General features: G+C 37.3%; 1 protein-coding gene across 6 annotated transcripts in view; it reads left to right on the forward strand.

Annotated features, from left to right (window-relative positions):
* The window catches only part of LOC103757914 (golgin subfamily B member 1-like), a 37,507-nt gene that overhangs the window by 12,170 nt on the left and 986 nt on the right, over window positions 1-24,351 (forward strand). For 2 of the 6 annotated variants that reach the window (XM_018081799.2, XM_018081804.2), the window contains 14 exons: window positions 3,393-3,546; window positions 4,142-4,265; window positions 5,116-5,246; window positions 6,335-6,444; window positions 6,734-6,902; window positions 7,229-7,333; window positions 7,605-18,134; window positions 18,499-18,650; window positions 19,315-19,474; window positions 20,726-20,878; window positions 21,410-21,577; window positions 22,566-22,663; window positions 22,993-23,127; window positions 23,747-23,861. In XM_018081799.2, coding sequence (XP_017937288.2) covers window positions 3,393-3,546; window positions 4,142-4,265; window positions 5,116-5,246; window positions 6,335-6,444; window positions 6,734-6,902; window positions 7,229-7,333; window positions 7,605-18,134; window positions 18,499-18,650; window positions 19,315-19,474; window positions 20,726-20,878; window positions 21,410-21,577; window positions 22,566-22,663; window positions 22,993-23,127; window positions 23,747-23,861 — 12,304 coding nt within the window. The remainder of the gene's footprint in view (window positions 1-3,392; window positions 3,547-4,141; window positions 4,266-5,115; window positions 5,247-6,334; window positions 6,445-6,733; window positions 6,903-7,228; window positions 7,334-7,604; window positions 18,135-18,498; window positions 18,651-19,314; window positions 19,475-20,725; window positions 20,879-21,409; window positions 21,578-22,565; window positions 22,664-22,992; window positions 23,128-23,746; window positions 23,862-24,351) is intronic. The other 4 variants (XM_018081805.2, XM_018081800.2, XM_018081801.2 and 1 more) reach the window with 4 other exon arrangements.

Raw genomic sequence — 24,351 nt, forward strand, 5'->3', positions numbered from 1 at the left:
AGTTTGTTTTTCATACATTCGTCTTTTTTTGAATAATTTTTATGAGTAATTGTGCTTGTTCTGTTTGCCATCTGAGCTCTGTAAGACTCCTTGAACTGACCTCAAAAGCTTACAGTCAGCATATGAAAAATAATAATAGTGGTAAAAAAAACTTTAATAAAGAGTTCCCCATTGAAATATTAAAGCTGCCTGCCTAGAGCAGCTGATGAAGGTGTGGGGGACTGTAGTGTTGGTTCGAATTTGATGAATGAAAGTGTTGCTTTAGCAAAATGTGCTTGATATGGAGTTTCTCTTTAAGAAATTCCTTACTAATTACATTTAGAATATTGTGTAATCTGTTAATAAGTGTCACTTGTATAGACCATCTGAATAATGTTAACTGACTGTGGCTTGGAGCTAGTTAAAAATATTAAATTACTTACAAAAATAACATTTCAAGTAATGTCAGGTTTTATAGTTTGTTAAATTATGAATTAATCAGGTGATGAGAAACTGAAGCAGTTTCTATTAAAACTTATGAAAGTCTGGTTAAATTTCAGGTAGTTTTTACTGTTTTTTCCATGCCAGCTGGGTACTATATTGTAATTTTTGTCCTCTGAGTTAACTTGTATGGGGATTAATGACAAATTTTAATACACAGGGCCTACCATCGTAATTACTGCAGTTAGTTAATTTGAACCTTCTCTTTTTAATTGCAAATTGATCATGGAAATGGAAAATAACTGAAGTTCAGTGTGTAAGCACAGAAATGTTTTCAGGATCATGACTCTTCTTTTGAGGGATTTTGTCATGTGATGCTTTGGGATTGAAAGAGAGTAATATCCCTCCATTAAATCTACTTGTGGTGCCTACAGAGCCACATGCAACATTAATAACAGTTGTAAAATTTCCTCTGCCTCAGTCCAGGTTTAATTTTGCATTTTTTTTTCCCCTTGGGATGAGCATGACCTTTCTGTTTCTTTTTTTCCTGCCGTTCCTGGTGAGCCCTCAGCGTCCCTTCCCCCTCCACTCCTCCCTCTGCTGTGATTTGGGCAGCCAGGGACAACAGTTTCCCATCAGTTTTGTGCATGCAGGTTCCTGCAGCAATGGCAATTGTAATGTTCTGCTGCTGATTTCTTCTTTTTTGGCTTTTTTTTTGGGAGAAAATCGCCAGCAGTACCTTATAAAATTTGCCATTGATGGTATGTGGTTCTTAGCAACACGTTGTAACAAGTGCTGGGTTTTCACTTCAGTTTCTCCTGCCTTGCAATACCTGTTTCTTCTTTTGCATTAACCAAATCATCTCTATATTTCTTTGTGGGAACAGCTGACTCCATATTTATATATTATCCATGTTGTATTTCTTGGTCACGAGTGGTGGTGACTAAGAATGAAAATCACTTCAATATTTTTGGTAGTACTTGAAATCCAGTAATATTTTAAAAAAACCCTCACACAATTATATTCCCTTCCATAAATAGCAGAACTTGGCTGCATTAATATTAGTTACCAATAATTTAAGCAATATATAACCCCACTACTCATGCCATCATGGTCTGTGACAATTTGCCATATATGACAGTTATCTCTTTTGGACTGAATATGTGGGGAGCTGCAAAAGCTTAAAGGATGACAATATTAGTTACATTTATAAATCTGGGGCTTGTTTCCTCTGCAGATCACCAAAGATGGTGCTGCTTAACATGAATAGTGACACAAGGAAATACAAACACATCATTAGTTAGTTTAAATGCACTGTGTATCTGAAAAAAGTTATTCTAGAAGTTTTTCAGTCTTTTTAATGTAATTGCAAATGAAAAGCTCCCCCCTAAGCATCTGCAAAACATTAGAAAATATATTTAATTACTAATTGTTGCTAAAGCAATGCTCAATTTAACTGGAAATTTTTTAACAGTTGTCTGAGTGCTCTAAGTCATTCTAAAGCTCCAATTTCTAGCCTTTCATTTTCATGTAACAATGGTAATTTTGTTTTTTTCATTATCAGATACTTAGGAACCTAAATATTTTGGATTCCTAAATGACCGTGTCAAAGAAGGGGGTTAAATTCTTATCTGGAATAATGTTTATTCCTTGAACCCTTTCACTGAGAACTCTTGTAAGCAGAGGTTTAAGACCTGTGATCAACATTTGGCATTTTTTTTACAACTTTGAAAAAGTATGTATAATGATTAAAAAAAAGTGTAGAATCTGAAAAATAAACAAAGGTGTGTAAAACAAATGCTGATAAATTGACAGTGCAAGAAGCCAAAGTGTAATTGAAATCAGAAGTGTAATCCAGTTTATCAACCCCACTTTAAAAGAATCATTAATTTTTGTCTTTAACTTTTTTCCACTAATCTTTTCTGACAACACATTAGGTGTGTCGTTTTGAAATATTACAGGAAGAATTTAAATCTATCAGGTGTTAGAGAATTGTGTGGTAATGAAATTCATGGGATAAGTAATCCTTGGACAACTCAATTCAGAGAAGAGTATTCCCGATAGGCACGAATCTCCAAATAGTTTCACAGATGCATCCACATAAGTTCCATGAATTTTGCGTGCTGTGAGCACAACTGTGGATTGATGTGCTTAAAATCAAAGCCAAATTTGTAATTATCTAATTAATTTTTCTTGAAGTATGGAGCCACCTTTACTTTCCCTTCTTTTCCCTGGCTGTTGTGTTTTGTCTGCTTCGCATGAAATGTCCATTTCCTAATCTATTCCCCCAAATATGTTTTGTTGTGTCACAAAACAGATGGGAATGTCCTTTAAATGACAAATCATTTCTAACAATGAACAGGATGCATACCTAAGCTTTCATATTCTCAGTTTATTCAGTGTGTTTATTTACTAGTGATTCTGTATTTGTCTTAAAAAGAGTGATGTAACTAATTTGTGATTAGGTGGTTTGATACCAGTTCGCAGTGTAACACGTGCTTGTGACTCCCTCAAATTATCTGGCTTTATAGCTCATACTAAAATCAAAGTTGGAAGGGACACGTCATTTCTGTAAAAATTAATGTGATTGTTCAGATTATGCAGTCACCAGCTGAAAAAACTGTGGTTTTTATCACACAAATATATTTTAACCTGGTAAATTGAATTGAGGTGGAATTTGGCATTTTAATTTTTTTTTGTGTATTGGTATAACCTCACCCTCTCCACTCTCCTGTGTAAAGTCTTCATTTAGAGCTGGTGAAGAAGTGAAGTTAGACTTCAGTTTGCTTCTCCTTAGTGAGATACTTTATGTTCTATACAGCAATGTTGGAGGGAAATCACGAGGTGAATGCAGTGGATTTTAATCTTTAATCTTGTTCCTGTCAGTGATTTGTAGGGTCTTCACCCTGTCCCTGGTCTCTCTTCATGTAGTAGTGTCTGATATAAATGTAAATGCTTTCCTGTGGCACAAAACTGATTGAGGATGACTGGTTCTTTCCTGGCTGCTCCAATCCAGCCATAGTCTCAGGGCAGCAGGAGCTGGAGGAGGAACTGGCCACAGCTCAAGGAATGGGCAGGCTGCAGCAACCCAGGAGGAAAGGCAACCAGACCAGCAGGAAGCTTCAGGTGGGTGAAAAGAATTAAGTTTATTTTTACTTGTACGTTCATAAAAATATGGGGAGTGATGTTATTTATGTGGTGCTTTAGACTTCAAAACATCAAAGGCTTTTTTGGTTTAGATACAATCTATACAAATCTCTTGGTGGAGCTCGATTGAATGATTAGTACCTGTCCATTTAGGTGGATTTCTAGGCAGTTGGTGCGGTAACTTGCACAAAAAATGATAACTTTTGTAAGAATTAGGATGTCATTGTCACATCAACATATTGGAAGAATAATTTTATGATTAGTTAACTATAATATCTTTAGAACTCAGGGGACCAATTAAGGTATCCAAACATAGTTATCCATTGCTCTCTCAGATGCCTGAGGGTATTTTTAAAAGCTGGCAGATACCTTAAAAAACCTGTGGGAGACTTGGCTTTTCTGGAAATAATAGCTCCAATGTCCACAGTAATCCCCTATATTTGCATTTAGGCACCTGAATTGCTTGCTGAGTTTTAGGCCTTTTAATTGAAACTATGCTTTTAGTAACAGAACTGTTTTACCCTTGCTGCATTTCTCCTTTAAATTCATCTTCATTCTCATGTTTTATGTGTAGGAGGAATACAACTTCGATGGCAAACAATGCTTTCAGGAGCTGAATGTCACCTTGGACAGCACTGACTCGGCTGAAGGAGAGAACATGGGAGGTTGGTGGCCAGAGTACCCTTCACCTAATGCAGGTGTGACAGCAACTAGACAGTTTATTAAAGCATGCACACAGCATCTGTATTTTGTGTCCACTTTTGTTTTCAAATTCAACTAACAGCCCATTTGTGGTGTATTCTAATCTTTGTTGAATTTTTTTGGCTTGTGTTTTCTCCCATTTCATTTCAAAGCATGTGCGTGCTGGATGAACTGCCTAGTTCTGCTTCAGTAGTAGCGTATGGATCTGGCTGGACACTGGGATTGGATGAGCCTTGGTGCCCATCAAATATCCTCTGTGGCAAGATCATGGGTTTTTTTAAGTTATGAGTCTTGTACCTGTGAATGTGTTCCCAGTTTATTTCACAGTTAATGTCGCAAACTAGAATTGCATCCCATTGCTGTTTGCTTTTCATCCAAAACCACAATTCTTGATTTTTAATGCTGATGTTTTTATATCAGTGGTAAAGATTGCAAATACATCTCGTTGTTAAGATGGAATAGGTTCATTAACAAATTTTGATACACACCAGTTTATTAATGATTACTTAAGATCTGATCCTGCAAGTACCTGATCAACTTGTGGTTTAAGTAACATGGGCCACACTATTGATTGAACCACAATAGTTGTGTCTCAATATAACAAGAATATTCCTTCTCTGAGTTCTTGAGCTCTGCAACTCTATTTTGGTTTTTCAACAGTTGAGGGTACTTTTGCCATCTAAATTTTGGGAACGCAGGGCCTCAGGCATTTCCACGAGAAGTGGGTGAGGTCTGAGTGTGCCCAGCACTGGTGAGAATCATGAACAAAAAGCTGAAACCATTTCTAGACTTCAGGGATTTTAGTTGACTTCTCCTGAAATAACTTTTCTCCTTTGTCTTGAGTAGGTTTACGGAGTGTGGTGGAAGAGTTGGAATTAGAAAGGAATCAACTGCAGGAACAAATTCTCTTTCTGGAAGAGCGTTGTCAGGATTTGGAAGACAGATTTCAGCTTCAAGGTAGAATGGAGGCTCTTCAGGTGAGCTTTTGAGTTGTGTAAACCTGATGATTCAAGAGAATTATTTTACTCTCAGTTTGTTCTTACAATCATAGCCTACAGTATAACAAACATCAATTTGCAGCTAACAAAAATGGCTAAAGCCTAATTTATACTTATAATTACGTTGGAAGAGAGTGTCCCCTTACTACATTATGCTCTGAAGTTGAAGCCTGTTGCTTCTGTTCAGCTCATGGAGAAACATATTTAGGATTAAGCTTTTTTATTTGTTGTAGAAACATAGGAAAAGACAACATAATTTTCATTATTCTTTGTGGAGGCCTTTGTCAGAAGGTCCAGAATTAGATTTTGTTACTCCCTCTTCTTTACATCCCTCAAGTTTCTTTTCTGTGAATGTGTATGCCGTATTTATATATATATGGACATTTATAGAAAAGAAACTGTATAGAAAAATAATAATTGAATATTTATATATATATAAAATCTAAATTTCCAATATTAGACATATATTTATATTATAAAATTATTCAGTGAAGACCCCACAGAGTAAAGTTCTTTTCAAAGTAAGACTTAATATTGCCTGACTGACAAATTACAATGATAATTTGTGAACTTTTTTCACTAAATGACACATCTGATCTCTGTCTCAACCACTTGGTGCATTACTCATAGTTCTTTATGAGTACATATATAAAAAAAATATAATTTTCAAGTGAAAGACAAGCTTATATTAATTATTACTTGAGAATCTTGTAACCAAGCCTTTCAATACAGGTAACGTTTGGTGTAGAGGAAGAAGGGCAGCCATTGAGGGCTGTACAGGTGTGTTCTGCCTCCTCCAAAATGCCGCCTTATTTTCATGACTGGTGACAAGTGTGCCATGTTTGTCCTATTTGCTGTTGGTTCTGGATGTGTTTTGCTTTTGGTTTTTTGGTTGCTGTTGAACAATTCCTTTAATTTATTTTTCTTTTTTGTGGTTTTATTTTTGAATTGGTGCAGTGGATCTGACTAGAGTAGGAGATTTGTACTGTGTTTAAAAAGCCAGAAGAGCTGTGTGGATATTAATTTTCTCTTCATTATGAATAATCTTCGTTATTGTTTTGTTGCAGAATGAAAATGAACGTTTGCAAACTCAACTCACCCAGTTACGCAACCAACAAATGCGAGATGTGGAGAAGCATCAAATTCTCATCTCTGGCTTGAATGAGCAGCTTAAAGGGTAAAATGAAGGTTCTTTACAACTCCAAGTATGATTAGCTTGCTTTTAAACTTCTAATGAGGAGTATAATCTCTTAAAACACTTGAAAAAGAGTTCCTTGATTCATGTTTCTGTTTGCAGTGATGTTACTTTTGTACTTGCAAGTTGGTTTCAGTCCTAATATTTTTGTACTTGAAAGTTTAAATGGAAAGTATAAAAATAATTACTCTCTTAGAAAAACAGTTTGGGGCTGGTAAGTCTAAAAAAACTTAAGCTTTGTTTTCAAAATGCCTAAATATTTTCTTCTTAGATTAAGTGACAGAAATAGTTTCCTTGAGAATTCACTTGGAGAAAAAGAACAAAAACTGTTGAGCACAACAGAAAAACTGGAGCAAATTGAAGCTTTGAGGAAACTGCTTCAAGAAAAGGATCTTCTCAACAAAGAGCTTGGTGAAAAGTTTGTACATACTGAGCAAAAAGTAAGTTAAATTTATTAGCATTTCATTTATTAGAACTAATGAGCTTTAGCCATAACTTTATTTTCCCAATCTGAAGGTTCTGCTGTGTTTTTGCAGTTCTGTTCATTTAAATATTTGCTTTAAGTTTGGTGTAAGGATTTCTTAGACCAGGCACAGCTTTGCATGAAAGTATTTACATTTTATTGGGGTGATAAGTTATCATGGTTTATTAACTTAAAAGTAAAAACTTCTCTGTTGTGTAAACTCAGTATTATAACTGGTGGCATCAGAATTTTAATAAAATTCTGTTTATTTCTATCGCATGAATTTTTCTTTTTGATGCTAAGCTGACTGAAGCCTTAAAGAAATGCAGTGTGTATGAAGTGGAGAACACTGAGCAGAAAGCAGTCATCAGTGATCTCACAGAAAAAGTTGCTACACTGAAAGAAAAGGTAACTCCTAAAAATAGAGAAGAAATGTTACATTCTTTTGTCATGGCCTACTTAAATGTCAGCAAAAGTGTAACAGCATTAGCTGCTTAAAATTTTATACACTGAACCTTCTGTATGCAAAAACAATCTAAAGAATAACATGGTTACCTTGTGATGTTACAGTTTGGTACAGGTTGTTACTTTAAGTATTGATCTACACGCAGAATGTAACTTCTGTTGTCCCTCTAACATGTTTGAAATATTCTTGTAACATTATTTTCTTGATGTTTAGACCTTGAAACAAGACAGTGTGGTGGAGTCAATGCAGCTGGATCTGGACCAGACCAATGAAGAGCTTGACAAACTGAATTCAAGCCATTTAGAGGAAAGATCTCAGCTCATTCAGGATCTCCAGAAACGTGAAAGAGAAATTGATAATCTTAAAGAGGCACTGGCAGAAAAGGACAGGGAGATGTCTGTCCTGTCTGTGAACATGGCAGAATATTCTGAGCAGGTTATGATCCTGAAGCACCAAGTGCAATGCAAAGAGGAGGAAATGCGAGGGATGGAAGAGACTTTGTCAAAGGCTGAGAGGGAAACTCATTTACTGAAGGAAGTACAAACAGCTGATGTGAGAGATGCAAGTGTGAAGATCTCTGTCCTTTCTGAGCAGAGTAACACAATGAGACAAGAGCTGGAGAGAGTTAGAGCTGAGAATGAGGCTAAAACCAAAGAGAATGAGGAATTAATAAAACAAAGCACTGAGAACATCATGACAATTAAGGATCTCCGAGCGGAAATCAAGGCCAACAGTGTTGCTTACAATAACAAACTTGCAGAATGTGAGTCACAAATTACTTTGCTGAAAGAACAGATTAGTAAGTCATCTGAAAAACTACAAGAAACTGAGGATAAACAAAGAAAAGAAACTGAGTATTTGAAATCTCAGCTTGAGGAAAATGATGCTCTGAAGGAAAAATGGAATAATTTGCTTAAAGAGAAAGAGAGTAAAGCAGAGACACTTGAAAATGAGTTAAAATCACTTAAAGATTCATACAACAAACTGGTTTTGGAAAATGCTAAAAAAGATGAAGCGTTGTCTGAGTTATCCAGGAAACTTGTAGAACATACTGAACATCAGGAAACAGTAAAAAAAGAATTGCAAGAGAAACAAGAGCTTGTTATTTCCTTAGAGCAGAAACTTGGGGTTTTGGAGCAGCAAAATGAAGAGACTAAACTTAAATTAACTGGAGATCTGAAAGCCAAAGAGATGTGTTGCAAAGAACTTAATAATCAATTAAATGAAATACATAAACAAATTAACAAACTGGAAATAGAGACACAGGAGAAAACTTCAGCTAATAACCAATTACAGGCAGATCTTGAAGGGAAACAAGGAAAATTGGCAGAGCAAATGAAAGCAAATGAACACCTGAAAAAAAGTATAAATACCATGGAAAAAGAGAAGGAGCAGCTCATCAGAGAAAATGAGAATTTATCCAAACTCCTGGATGTAAAAGAGTGTGAATTATTAAAGAAAACCCAGGCTGTGGCAGAAATAGAGAACAAGTTGTCTGTTAGCACTGCTGAGTACGAGAAAACACTCTCAGCACTAAATTGTGATAAAAACACTCTGGCAAAAGAGATTGAACAACTTTCAGCAGCTGCTGAGCAAAAGGAAAGTTCAGTTGTGGAACAGCTGCGGGAGAAAACAAAGGAATGTGATGTGCTGGCTGAGCACTTGTCTGAAAGCAAGGACCAGACCCAACAGTTGCGTGAGCAAGTGCAATCACTGCTCATTCAGCTGCAGGATATTAGAGGTGAAGAAATAAAGAAAGGAGAAATGTTAAATAATAAATTATCTGAATGCAGTGGCCTAATCCAAGAGCTCAGCCAAAGTAAGGAGCAGAATTTACTCCTGCAGGAACAAATTCAAAGCATAAGTTTGGATTTTGAAACTGCAAACAGGTCTCTAGAAGAGAAAAACCTTCAAAATGATTTGTTGTGTAAGGAAATAGAAAAGACTAAGCTTTGTGTTGTAGAGTTGCAGGGTGAAATTAAAAATCTTAAAGATGAAAGGACAAATCTGTCTCAGTTGGTAGAGGAAAGAGACCTGGCTGTCAAAAATCAGGGTTCTGAACTTGAGAAATTTCAGACGCAAGTTTCTGAAAAAATGGAGGAAAATAGAGTGTTAAATAATCAGCTCCAGCTATTAAGCAAAGAAGTGGAGGTGCTTAGGCATGAAAAAGAGAACTTTTCAATCATATTAAATGAGAAATCGCGTGAATGTGAATTCCTTCAGTCTGAAATTACTTCAGCAAAGCACCAAGCACAAACAGCAGCTCTAGAAAATGAAAAATTGAAAGCAGACATTGAAACAGTTAATGTTACAGCAATGAAAAAGTCAGAGGAAGTAGCTGCTTTAACTTCACACTTATCCCAACAGAGTCATAATATCTTAGCTCTCAAAGACCAAATTGATGGCCTGTTGATTGAGAAAGAAAACTTAAAAATGGCCTTTGAAGAAAAAGAAACTCTCCTTTCTGAAAAGGAGGCTTTGATTAAGCAAATGAAAGACAGTAAAGTGGCAGGAGAAGGGCAATACATGCAAATCATTTCAGATCTGCAAAACCAAATACAAACCCTGGGTTTTGAAACTAGCCAGCTCAGAAACACAGTGCAGGAAAAGGAAAATGAATTTAAGAGGCAAGCCCAAGAATTAAAGTTATTAAAAGATAAATCTGAAGAGTCTGATGTACTTAGGATTCAACTGTCTGAGAATATGGAGGTTATTTCTGACCTTCAGAGTCAGCTTAAAAACTTGACAGAACAGTCATCCCAGTTGAATGATTCAATTGTACAGAAAGATGCATCTTTAAAGCAAAAAGTAGATGAATACATCAGTTTAAAAACACAGTTTTCTGAGGTACAGGAATCTTCTGTTTTGCAGGAGAAACAGTTACAGCTTTTAGCCTCTGAAACAGAACAGTTAAAAGTACTTGTTTCAGAAAAAGAATCAACCATCAACAATATTTCAATATTCAGTGAGAATTTAAAGGTGCAACTTCAAGAGAAAGAGGCTGAATGTGATGTCTTAAAGAAACAGGTGGTGGAGCTGGAGGAAGTGAGAGTGAATTTCCAAAAAGAAATACAGCAGCAGAAGAATGTAATAATTGAGATGGACCAGTCCTTATCAGAAAAGGAATCCTCTCTTATGGAAAATGAAAGTCTCCTCAAAATTCTGGAGGTAAAAGCAAAGAAAGATGAAGAGAAAACAAATTTAATTTCTCAGCTCCAAAATCAGGTACATGAACTAACACAGGAACTACAAAAATCTAAAGAACTACTCCACGAGAAAGAAAATGCCGTTTTATCTCTTCAGGAGAACATTGAAGGACAGAATGAACTGAGAACTGAGTTGAACGTGGCTCTTGAGAAAAAAGAAGAAGTTATTGCTGGACTCCTTAATTCCTTAAAGGAGAAAGATGCCAGGGTACAGTTGGCAGAGAGCAACGTCAATGCTCTTTCCAGTGAGATTGAGGTTCTCAGAGAAAAATTAGAGAAAAGTGCAACAGCCATGAAAAACTTCACTGAGGAATTTCAGGAAAAGAATGAGAAGCTTGATATTAATCAGAAAAAAATTGATTTATTGACTGTTGAACTTGACTTTCTCAAAAATGAGCACCAAAAAGCACTAGACCGAGTAAACGCACGGGAACAAGAACTGCAGCAGAAAGAATTGGCTGTGGAGTCTCTGCGTGTGAAGTGCACTGAGCAGGCAGAGAACTTGGAAAGTCTGAGGTTAGAGTTGGACAACCTGAATTCCAAATCATCTCAAGAGTGCCATGACAATGTGCTTTTAATAAACAGTCTCCAGTGCCAGGTGGAGTCTTTAGAGAAAGAAAAAAATCTGTTACAAGAAGATGTTGGTAAACTGATGGCTGAAAACACGCAGCTTGGGGCATCTCAGAGTGATCTGCAAAAGAAATTGGAAGAGCTCCGGGAAATCCAGGAAAAACTAGAAACCAGTGAGAATTACTCAAGAATGCAGATTGATGCTGTCAAACTGCAGATGAAGACTGAAAAAGAGAAGTTACAGATGCAGGTTAGTGTGAAGGGTGAAGAACTTTCTAAATTAGAACTTATGTGTGAAACTCTAGAACAAAGTCTGCTTGAGTCAGAAAACAAATGGGTGACAGAACTTGATAGGGCAAATTTGCAGAATAATAATCTTACTGAGCAAGTGAGCAGTTTAGAAAGTGAAATGAAATCAAAGGATAGGAAAATCCAGTCTTTGCAGCAAGAGCTGGATCTTATAAAAGAGAAATTAACTCAAAGCTTGTCTCCATTACTTAGTAGTAGGCTTTTATGTACGGAACAAAAGGCACAGAGTTCAGATTCTGAACTGAAGCCAACTGATAGTAAAACTCAGCTGGAAAAATTCTCTGCTCTGATAAATTCTATTCTGAGCAAAGAAACAGAAGGAGAGCAACTGCAACTCCTGCTTTTAGAAAAACAGAAAGAAATAGACACCATGAAAGAGGAATTAAAAAGTTTGGAGTCGCTTCAGAAGCAGAAGGAGGCGCTGCAGAACGACATGGAAAAGACGAAGGGGGAATACACATCTGAGATGGAATGTCTGTCCAAAGAAATGCTCACACTCAAGGAAACATTATATGAACAACAATCTCTCTTGCAAGAAAGGGAAGAGTCCTTTGCAGAAATAAATAAGCAGGTTGAATTTCTGCAAGACAAGATAAATAAATCAGAAGAAATAATAAGAGCCAGTCAAGAAAAGCTGCAGATTGAAGGTAAAAAAGTAGCAAGTCTCCTTGAAGAAGTGGGGGAAAAAGATCAACTCATCAAAAACTTAACTTCCCAGGTAAATCAGCAGAAGGATTTAATTTCTAGTCTGAGCCAGCAACTGAAGGAAAAAGACAGTTCTGTTACTCAGGTCATGGAATCATTGTCTAATGAAATGCTGAATTTCTCTGAGGAGAAAAATGCATTAAATGCCAAACTGCAAGACCTTGAAGCTGTTCATAAGAGTTCTGTGGCAGAGCTAAACCAAGTGCTGCAGGAACTTGAGGTTTGCAAGAAAGAACTGGACCATAATCAGGTTCTGTTAAACAGTAGAGAAGCTGAGTTTAAGGATTTAATGAGTGAAAAAGAGGAGATGCAGGTTAATCTCGAGAAAATGGGCAAGGAAAAAGAGAACTTGAAAAAGAAACTTCAAGCAGCGTTGATAGTAAGAAGAGATCTAATGCAAAAAGTTGGAAAACTAGAAAAGAGTGGACAGGAAGAACTAGAAAAAGAGCAAAAAAAAGGAGAGGAGCTGTCGAAGAAAGTTAATGAGTTAACAGACAAATTAAAACTAATTGAAGGACAAAATAATGATTTTAAGTCTCATCTTGGCACTTTGAAGCAACAACTTCTAGAAAAAGATGCCAAAATAAGTGATTTAACTGAAATTTTATCTTCAAAAGCTTCTTATTTAGAGGAACTTCAGCATAATATCACAGAGCTAAATGATGTCATTGCTGAAAAACAAAATGTTTGTGAGCAGAACCTAAAATCTTTAGAGGAAAAGGACTGCAGGCTTGCTCACGTGCAGTCTATGCTTGATGAAAAAGCAAGTGCCTATGAAAAGGAACGTTCTCAGCTGCTCTTAGCTCTTGAACAGGTGAAGTCTGAACTGAAGAAGAAGGAAGAATCATCAAAGAGTTCCAGTTTAGAAGAACCTGGTTTAAGTGCTGGGGACAGGAAGGAGTGTCTGGACCCCAACAATGACATTGATGTCATGAGTCAATTAAAAAAAGAAAAAGAAGCTTTACAGAGGGAGCTTTTGGTCATGAAAGAAGATATGAAAAAATTTCAGCAAGAAAGGGAAGAGCACAGGAAACTTGCAAGAGATTTTGAGGAACAAAAAGCCCACCTTGAGCAGCTCAAACAAGAACATTCAGTGGCAAGTGAAGACACTGAGATAAAAGAGCTAAGAAGTGATTATGCAAAGCTTGAGGAGGAAACAGCAATGTTAAGGAAAGAACTGAGAAAAATATTGCTGGAATTTGGTGATGAAAGAGAAGAAAAAGTCAACTTAATGTCTTTGAGTCAGCAGGAGCAATGTCAGGGCAGCTTGTTGGAGGACATAAAGCAGCTACAGAGAAAGCTGAAAGTGTATGAGGCTGAAATTGTAGCTCTTAAGACAGTGCTTGAACATGTGAATAATGAGAAGGAAACACTTATTAAAAAAGGTGAGGACTACAAGCTGAGCCAGGAGGAACTGCAGAGGTCAAGAATTGAAGCTGAGAAGGAGGTTGCAGAAAAGAATGAGGAAATAGAAGCATTGAGGTGTTCACTTGCGGATTTCAAAGGTAAACTTGATTTGGAAAAGGAGTTATTAAGCAAAGCTGTTAAGGAGGGCCAAGATGAAGCCCACAGTTACAAAACAGCACTGGAAGAAATGAAGAGTGAGAAAGAGGAACTTCTCAGCTGCTTAGAAAAGTCCAGTTCAGAACTAATGAATATGAAAAAGGAGGTAGGACGTTTCAGTGAAGAAAACAAAAGTCTCGTGCAAGAGCTGTGTCTGCTGCGTGAGAAGGCTGAGATGAGTAGACCTGTGGTGTCTGGCAAAGAGCTTAAGGAAGAAAATTATACTGAAAAGGAGCTGGGAGAGGTTGGTTCAGAAAGGAATTTCCTTGAAGGAAAGTTAGAAGGTAAAGACACAGTTTTTCAACTATCAGAGGCTGATTACTCTGGGAAAACTAAACTGAGAGAAGCAACGGAATGTGAAATGCATAAACAAATGCAAATGATGGAAGAGCCACTGGGAAAACCTGCAAATATAAGTGATTCTAAACCCCAGGAGCAAAGAACTGTAACAGAAGATAAATCCAAAGAGCGCCTTCAGAGGAAACTACAGGCAGCTTTAATATCGCGGAAAGAAGCCCTGAGAGAAAATAAATGTCTAAAAGAACGGCTTGATCAGCTGATGTTGGAAAAAGAAGAGCTGATGAACAAGGCAGGGATGCTGGAGCACTTGTTAGAGCTTGGCAGAGACAAGCAAAGTTCAAGTGCTGTTGCTCCCTTGGCTGGAGAGGAGAGCCTTGTCTCTGAAAATGCGAGGCTGCTGACGGAAAACGAGAACCTCAGCGCAGCATGTGAAAGTCTGAAATCCACCATGGAGTCTATAGTTCAGGAAAAAGAGGCCTTTTCTTTCCAGCTAAATACCTTAAAAGATTCTCAGACAGTTGAATTGACAGGCTGGAAGGCTAAACATAGCGAATTAAAGCAGGAGTATGAATCACTTCTTCAGGCCTATGAGAATATCAGTAGTAAAGTGGCAGAGATGAGGCAAGTTATTGATCTCAGTAGGAAAGAGAAGCAGGAGGCTGTTCAAAGACTCAGGGAAGGAGAATCTGAGAAGGAGGCTCTGGAGAAGCATTTACAAAATCTCATGGATGAAAATGAGGTTATTAAGAGTCAACTGAAACAACTCAGTGAATCCAAGAAAATGGAAGTCGATGAATTGCAAAGCAAAGCAGAAAGGCAGATCCGTGAGCAGGAGGCAAGGATGCAAGAACACCAGGATCGCCTTCATGAGCTCACTGAGCAGAACCATCAGCTGATGGAGGAGAATGAGCAGCTGAAACAAACTTCTGAAAACTTAAAGCAGGCCTTAGAGAAAATCCAGAATGAAAATGATGTCCTTCATAATAACATCACTGTAACTAAAGCAGCCCTGGGAGAGCTCCAGGTTCAAATGGAAGTGTACCAAAATGATACACAATCTAAAATCAGTGATGCATTGTGTGAGAATGAATCACTGTTAAAGGACATTAATGTGTTAAAGGATAAACTCTCTGAAAAAGAGCAAGATGTGCTTGTCCTAGAACAGGAAAGAAAATTAATTTCAGAAAAAGCACAAGAAACTGAAAAATCTTTGGCCCATAAAAATCATTGTCTAACAAAGCTGGATATGGAGTGTAAAAGCCTTACACAAGAAATTGTTAGTCTAAATGAAAAAGTCAAGATTTTAGAGGATGATAAATGTCTGTTACAGGAAGAATTAGAAAATGTACAAGAAAGTTCTTACAAAGTAAAGAATGAGAGAGAATTTCTCGAGACAGAGTTGCTTAATCATGTTAAAAAAGTTGACCATCTTACTGATAGAATGAAATCAGCACAGGTGCAGAATAACTTGCTGTTACAGCAGCTGGAAGAATTAAAGGCAGAAAAATGTCATGTGGTTAAAGAAAAGGAAGAACAGCAGCTCCATCTTGTAAAGATGTTTGAGGAGAAGGTGAAAAGTGCTCAGAGGGATAACAGTGGAACTAAAAGCAAAACAAAAGAATTGCAAGAACTCTTAAAAGAGAAACAACAGGAGATCAACCATTTGCAAAAGGATTCCATAAAGTTCCAGGAGCTGATCCTGGACTTGGAAAGATCTGTGAAAGTGTCACAGTCGAAAAGTGAAACATTGGAAAAGGACTTAAATAATGCATCAGAAAAGCTGGTGAAATCATATGAAGAAATCCATCATCTCAAGGGGAAGCTTTCAGCACAGATGGACTTGTTTAATCAGTCAAAGAATGAGGTGGACAGGCTTAAAGATGAGAATCTAAACTGGAGAAAAGAACTTAAGAAGAAGGAAGAAGAACTGCAACTCCAAAAGAGAGAATATGAGAGAGAATTGGAATTTCATCTCCAGCAACTAAAATTGCTTCACAAAAGGGAGTTTTCAAACCTAGAGGAACGGCACAGAGCCCTCGAGAGAGAAAAGGATCGGGCAGTTAGTGAGATCCAGGGTTTGCAAGAGGAAATCAGCACTAAGGACTCTCAAAACAAGCAACTCCAGGTGGATTTGAACGCAGCCTTGGCACGATTAGCTGCTTTTACAAAGTGTATGTCCTCTCTTCAGGATGACAGGGACAGGGTCATCACTGAGATGAAAACCTGGGAACTGCAGTTCAAAGAGGCCATCCAGAATAAGGAGAGACAGATAGAAGACAGTAATAAAAGAATAGTGGCCTTACAGGATGAATTGAAAGATAAAATGACTCAAATTCAAGAACTGAATATCAAATATTCTGTAGTAGAGGAAACAAAGGATGAACTGTACTTGAGGCAGAAATCTGTTGATATGCAGCGCTATGAAGAGCTCTGCAGGATAAAGGAAGAAAACACCTTTTTTTTTAACAGACAGCAAGAGTTGGAGAGTGTTCTTCAGTCCAAAGAAGAAGCTTTGCAAGCACTCCTTAAAGAAAATAATTCTCTTAATCATCTCATAGAGAATAGTAAAAGTACAGGAAGAGAAATAAAAACTCTGGAAAGTAATTTTACTAGACAGGAGCAGGAATTGCAAGAGCTTCTAGCAGAGAAGGAAAAGGTGAATGCTGAGTTGCAAAAGCAGATTACCATTTCTGAGCAAATGAAGGTCATGCTAAATAATAAAGACAAAGAAATTTCCATACTTATTTCCTCAAAAGGTGATGAGATTTCAGACTATCTGGTTCAGGTACAGACTCAACACAGAAATCAAATCAAAGAATATGAACTTCAGTTAAGGTCTTTGCAGATGGACAGACAACAGGCTGAGGAATCCTGTCAGAGGATGGAAAATGAGCTGAGAAATCTCCAGGTGAAAGCAGAAAAAGCAGAGCAGGAGAAGGCTGCCATTGCCAGTGAAATAGATGCCTTTAAAAAATCAATGTCATCTCTTCAGAATGATCGGGATGAGCTTTCTACCAAATACAGAGAGCTGGAGCATCTTCACCAGGATGTCTTAAATCAGAGGGACAGGCTTATAGTTGGCAATGCAAGTGAGAATAATGCTCTGAAGCAGGAATTAAGGATACTCCTCAATCGAATAGATGATCTGCATTCTGAAAATGCAATGCTGAGTGCACAGCTCATCAAGTACAGGGAAGATCTTAACCAGGTTTTGTCTCTGAAAGACCATCAGCTGAAAGACTTACTGAAGCAGAAATTGGATTGTATCAAAAGCCTTGAGCGTGAAAAATACGATCTTCAAAAGCAAATAAAAGAAATACAGCTTTCCAGTGAGCTGCAGAAGGGGACTGCTGTGTCTTTGGAACAGGAAAATAAAAAGTTGGCATCTAAAGTAAGTGATTTAGAATCTCTAGTTGCCTCCTTAAACAAAGAGAAACTTGTTTCTGAATCTGGAGAGAAACTGCTAAGTAGTGATAGTGTTCAGAAAAAAGAGTCAAGTGGACAGCATGGAGAAAACATTCAGAAAAAGGTTCAAGAACTCCAGAAATGCAGAGGCAGAAATGTAGGTGAGGAATCCAGCAGGAGTCTTTTGACACCTCAGTATGGAGATAAACCTGGTGCTTTTGCAGAGAAGGTGCTGCTGGAAGTTCAGTCTCAAAACAATGAGCTGAGGTCCCATAATGAGGCCTTTGGGAAGGCAATGACTGCTCTGCAGAATGACAGAGATCGAGTCCTAGAGGACTTGAAGGCACTTCAGAGCAAATACACAGCTGAGCTCAAGACTGAAAAAAGGAGAGGAGATGAACTTGAAGCTGAGTTGGAGGGGTTTAAATTACATCTCATCAGTATCCTCAAAGAAAATCCTCTTCTGCATCGGGGTGTCTTTGATGCTGCAGATAAAGTTACACTTGCTCAGATTGCTGATGAAGTTGGAAGTCTCTGTAGGACTTTAGTCAGTCGGGACATGGAAGTGAGCAGGCTCTCATCTGAATGTGGGAATTATGTCCAGCAGATTGAAGCATTTTCCAAGGCTATGGCCAGTCTCCAGAATGACCGAGACAAATTGCTGCAGGAGCTCAGCAATCAGAAGGTAACTTCTGAAACCCGATATCCCATTGATTGCAACAGCATCAATGAGAGAAATTACTGTGAAAGTAATTTGGATGTGCCTCAGAGCAATAGGGTAACGCTTTGGTAAGTTTTAAATAGCCACATCACTTAGTAGTTTTATTCTTTGTGCAGGGAATGCTTTGAGACATTGTGGATTCTGAAGTTTAACTTTGTAGGTTGTGTAAGTGCTATGATAGCACTGCGTGACTAAAGAAGGTGTGTTTACAATTTTGGGGGTTAGTTATCCTGTTAAATGGAGCAAATGGGGAAAACCAATATTCTGTAATCAAACTTCAACCATAGAGTTTTCACTGCAGTTCACTACTGATGTTTATTAAACGTAGGCTAAGGAAGGAGCCAGCCTTGCAGCTGTGGAAATATCAAAACTAAAGACCAAGGTTGATGATTTGGAGAAGGCACTGCATCAGACAAAAGCCTTCCAGGCAGAAACTGAGAGAGAGATCACATCATACCAGAATGAGCTGGCTGGATTAAGGTATGAATTTTAAATTTAAATAGTGCATGTGGTTCTTGTTTAGAATTCATTACCGACTTCACAACCCAACATAAAACTGACACCCAGAACTAGCAGGAGGCAGGATAAGAATGTTTGTAATGTGTGACATCAACTTCCACAGGGTTGTCTTTGTGCACAGTTTTCCTTGTGTTTTTATGTCTCTTGGTTTATGTGAAGTTTCAAAGTCTTACTTGAATGATTTCTGTTCTGTTGGTGACTTGGGTATTTGGAACTACAGTAAAAGAGTATGCTTGGTGTGGAATAACAATAATTCTGTTTGAATTTGAGGCAGTATCCTGGTACCTCACTGCATTTTATGGTCCATAGTGCAATTTCTAGATCTCTAATTATAAAGTCTTTGTAGGGTATTATTTATCTTACACTACAAGTTTTTTGGGGAGAGGATGTAGATCAAAAGGCCAGCCCCACATTTCTCTGTAAACGTGAGCAAATTATGAAATACTCAAACCTCATTTTAACTTGTAGACTTAACCAGTGAACAGCATAAATATATATATATATGCATATTACTCTTCCAAAATTACCATTATTTGTTACAGAAATAACAGTAAGTACAGCTTTATCCTTTTCATTGATTTGTATGTAGTGTATAATTCTTTAACATACAATATTTTATGTTCAGAATGGAAAAAAACCTCCTCCTCTCTGAGTCCCAGGCACTGAGAAATCAATGTCAGATCACAATTGCTGAGAAAGACCGACAGATTGCAGAGCTACAGAAGCTGCAACAAGACATGGTTGTTATGAAATCAGTCCCTGCTGGCAGCAATTATCCAGTCAAGGTAAAGAAATGGAATGCAGCAGGAATGTAGAATGGAATTTAGCAGTTTATTGTGTTGAATTTGCAGCCTTAGAAGAGAACTATGCAGCACGTGATAGCAATCTGGCAAGTGTTAGGTTAGTTAAATCCAGAATATAACAGGAAGAAGTTAAAAAAAAATTAAATGGATTTTTTTTCAGATTTATTATGGCTGCAACATGTGTTTAGGGACATGCTTTTTAAGAGGATCAAGAGGTTGGTAGTTCACGCTGACAACAAATTTCACAATTTGTGTAGTTGGTGCAAATAAATTTTAAAGATCTAATAAAATTCATTCTTCAGAGCCTAAATCAGTGTCTAATTCCTGCAGATTAGAGCAGGATGTAACTGGGGGGGAAAGGGGAGATGTCCTAATGGAAGTGCTCTTGCCTTTCCCCTGAAGCAGCTGGAATTGGCTTCTGCCAGGAACAAAATCCTGGATTTAGAAAGGCAGCAGCTGACACCCAGTCTGGCAATTGCTGTCTGCTTTTGTAAACTGTCATTAAAGCTTCAAGGAAAGTGTTTTTTTGAGTACTATTCTTATTTCCCTTTTGTGTGCCAAAGGAAGGAATTTTTAATTTCATTAAAACCAACATTTTAGTTGGTCAGGTTTGAGTTTCATATGCTGTTCATTTTCTGTGATTAAAATCACAAATAAGAGCTATTGAACAGTAATATCTGTGGGTTATGGAGTATGTGATAAAAATCTTTATTTCAGGATTATGTGGGTAAAAAGATTCCATAAAGCATTAGAGTTAAAGAAGGCAAGAGCTGTAAACTGATGATAAGATCAGGTGTGTTTTTCTTTTCAAAATGGACTCTTTCAGCTTAAAATCCATATTTCCAAATAGCTGTTCTGCAGGTCATGAATACAAGACATTCTTAGCTTGAAAATAATTTTCGAATAATAATAATTTTTGAAAGGTGTTTTATATTAATATGTTTCTATTTTACCACCTTTCTTTGTGCCTCGCACTATTTGCAAATTAAAAATTAAGTTGGGTTGCTTTTTCATGGTAGTTTTCTATTTTTTCTTAATGCAAATATTTAGGTTGAAAACACTATATATTAAAAAGACCTTGTCTTCTACTTAAAGTGTCTTGCAAATGTGGTATTACATTGTGAGAAGGGTATTATATTGTGCAAAGGAAATCCTGCATATTTAGTGTTGGAGTTGTGTATTATTTAGAGAACTCTTGTACTGTTTACCCTGAATATCCTAATACTTTTTAAGGCTTTAGAAACTGCCTCCCTTGCTGGAAGTGGAGATGCACCAGAGGAAATCAAACGTGTCTTGGCTGAGAAGAATCAGCTGCAGAATGAGCTGCAGCGCTGCCTCCAGGAGATCCACCAGAAGGACCTGCATTTCCAACAGATTAATTCCAAGGTAATTTAGAACAACAGCTCTGATCCTCAATAGCTCATGCCAGTCTGGGCTGGGATCACACAGAAATATTGATAAATTGGTGGTGTCTTGCATGACTGACAGTTAATTTTACTTTAAAACTCAGATTCTTGAAAACAACCCAGTTGGCTCAGACTAGAAATTGCAGATTAAATGTCAGTATTGTCTTCTGTCAGGCTCTTCTGACTTATTTGACTGAGAGGTTTATTTGACTCTGCATTCTAAAGCTGTTGATGGGGCACTGTTCAACTTCTACTCAAAATATTTTTCATTATAGACAGAAACAGGCTGGAACAAGATTTTACCTTCTGGTTTGGGTATTTTGATGACAGGGGAAATCAATGCTCACGTTTCTTTATTTGCTCTCATAAAACAACTAGTTTAAACCTCAGCGAAACTGTGACCTTGCCAAAAAGTTTGTGGAATTTTGAAACAGCAGGTCTCAAATCTGTAGGAATTTCCTGGAGGAGCTAATTCCTAATTTTTAGTTCTTTAAATGTGAATTCCTTGCAGGTTGTGCAGTCAGCAGAGGAGAATGCTGTCTTGTCTGCCCAGCTGAAGACTCTGTCTCAGACTCTGAGGGATAACCAGCTTCATTACACTGACCTGCAAAATCGGTATTTAAGACTGGAGAGGGAATATCAGTCAGTGCAAGTGGCACCTTTCCAAGGCTCTGTTCAGGTAAACAATACTTTTAGGGTTTTTTCTTCTGTGCTTACATATTTCATGCCAAAAATTCACTTTTTGTTGTACTGATTCAGTCCTTTTGCTAGCCCTTTGTGTGTGCTGAACATAGCTGTCTTTATTGTTGTAAAGCTGTTGTAATTTGACTTTTCATTTAAAGAAGCTGTTTATACATGATTTTTCTTTTGTTTTGGAGCATTTTTTCAGTTGATCCACAACTGGCAGAGGTAATTGAATGATCAATTATCAATGGATCAGGAAATTTAGTGGTAATTTCACATCATTCATGAATAGTTTTGCAAGGTGTTTGAGTAATATTTTCAGAAGTGAGATTTATATCACCACTTCAGCATTTTGGTACTGTTTCCCAACCCCTCATACACATAGGTTAATAATAACAATATAACATAAGGTTATTATTTGAGGGCTGGAACTAGATGATTTAAGGTCCCCTCCAAGCCCATGCTTTATGATTCTATCATTATTCCTTTGTGAGATTTTAATTTTTAAAAAGCTTTCCTGTACTGCCTTGGCTATTCATTAACAATCAGTTAATATAATACCCTAAAATAACATATATGGATAATTATAGTAAACAACCCTCACTCTTCCATAAATGGGAATAAACCCAAACAAGGAGAACTATAAATTAAAAATAAATGAATAGCTGCAATATTTTGAAACTGTACTCAGTGCTGCATTATTATGTGGATATAGATGCATTTCTTTCCCCTCAGAATTATTCAGAGATTGCTGCGGTAACAGGTGTACCTGTATCCTTCAGGTCCCACAGCATTCCTCAACTTTCTGTTAGAAAACAGGCCTGGAAAATTTCAGCTCTGGAAATCAAAAAATTAAATGGTACAAAGAATTATTTGTTCCACTGTTTTGTGCTGCTTATGGCTTCTTTAATTGAAATAAAGACTTTTAGCAAGTAGAAAAATGGTGACTGGCTTTTTTTTTCCCCTCTCTTAATATTTCCTAGGACGAAACTAGAGCAGAAGTTCCCCCTGGAGCACCACGGGAAAGATCTGGGATTATTGTTGAGATAGACAATATGGAGCTAAATGAGCTCAGGAAAAGGTCAGGACTCAGAGCATGTATTAGCAATATTGTTTTCCTGACAGCTGTGTTGTGAGTGTGAAAGTAATGCTTTTGTATCCCTCTAAGGCATTTGTGTGGAGAAGGGAAAGAAGTGGATTTACAGTGGATTAAATAAAGCATAAGTCATATCCTTGAATTGTTACCATCTGTGGTTTGTTTTTGTACCTTACTTCATTTCAATTTAAAGCTAAAACATCTTATTATAATTAAGTCTGTCAGATAAAGGAAGATTTCTTAATAAAAAAACCAACAAAAAAGTAATTCTTTAAGTACATAAAATACTGATTTCAGGTTACATTTTGTCCTAGGCTTGCAGAGACTGAGCAGCAGTATGAGTCCGTGCAGCAGGCTCTCTCCCAGCTGACAGAAACACTGGCAGAGGAGAAGAGCAGGAGAGAAGCTGCAGAAGAGGCTCTTGGGCTCTCTGAAGAGACAAGTAACAGGTAAAATACCGTGTCAGATTATTTGTTTGCCTTTTATTTTTAGTGAGAGGTTAGTGATAGGTTTTCCTGTGGGTGTTAGATTTGTGAGCAAATAATAGAACAAACAGATAATAGAACCTGCTTTTGAGTCCACAATGCCTGAAGCAATGGAAATCTATGTATAACTGTGTAAAAAAAGCTAAGTTTAACTCTGGATGAAGAAAGTGTTACAAGCTTTGGATTTTTTTTCTTTATTTAATTTCATCTGTTGGGCTTAGTGGTATTTCTTTTTTTCCAAGTTAGAAAAAAAAAATCACATATACAGCTTTAGCAGAGCCACTGGTTAGATTTAAAATATCATTATCCATCTGCCTACATAAAGTATCCCTCACAACCATCATCTGAAAATCACTATTCAGTCAGGTAGTAATTTTGGTGTTTATTCTGAATAAATGAAACATCTTAAGCGTAGATTGTAAATAAAAACTGAAAAAGACCTGGCAATATAAAGTGAGTCTGACTGCTCTGTGTGGAGACCTTCCCTTAGTAATGTAAGAATGCAAAATAATGTTTTTGTGCGAATTCAGTACTTAAGAGAAGATAATTCAGTACTCCATATCTCCCTGTAATTTTTCTCTAGGTTTGAAGTGAGCAGTTACAGATCTGTACCCACTGAATACACTGTCCAGATGGAAACTGAGGAGGAGAGGGAAGCCTTAATCATCAATCCCAGTGAACATGTTGTTGTGAGAAAGGTAAGGAGATGAAAGCTTTCAAAAGCCCTGAATTACCAGCTACTTAAAAAGGGTATGCATGTTGTATCCTGCTGGTTGCATACTGGATTGAAATGGCACAGCTCATGGTCCCCTTCATGCTACTGCTTTCTTTTTTCTGTCTTGCCAAATTCCTATACCTTATTTTCAACTGTCATTCATTCTTGGAGTGCAGATTTCCCACCTGAGTGACTGGAAATCACTGATTGTCAGTTGTCCTCTTTATGTGTAAGCAGTGGCACAAGGCAGCTACTTGTCTGATGTGCCTTGGCTCTGAAAAGCTGACGGAAGTACTCTGTGTGTTTGGTATCAAGAGAATGGGCAGGCCATCATTCAAAGCAGCAAACTACTTCTGAAACTCCATTTCACTGAAAAAACATCTTTAATTTCTTTCTCTTTGGGCTGTGAGCCAAATAGAAGCAGCTGTGTAAACTGCATCATAAGACATATTGCCTGTGTCAAAATTAAAATG

This window comes from Manacus vitellinus, unplaced genomic scaffold (assembly GCF_001715985.3).
Source record: "Manacus vitellinus isolate BGI_N305 unplaced genomic scaffold, ASM171598v3 scaffold_57_pilon, whole genome shotgun sequence".
Classification (NCBI taxonomy): Eukaryota; Metazoa; Chordata; class Aves; order Passeriformes; family Pipridae; genus Manacus; species Manacus vitellinus.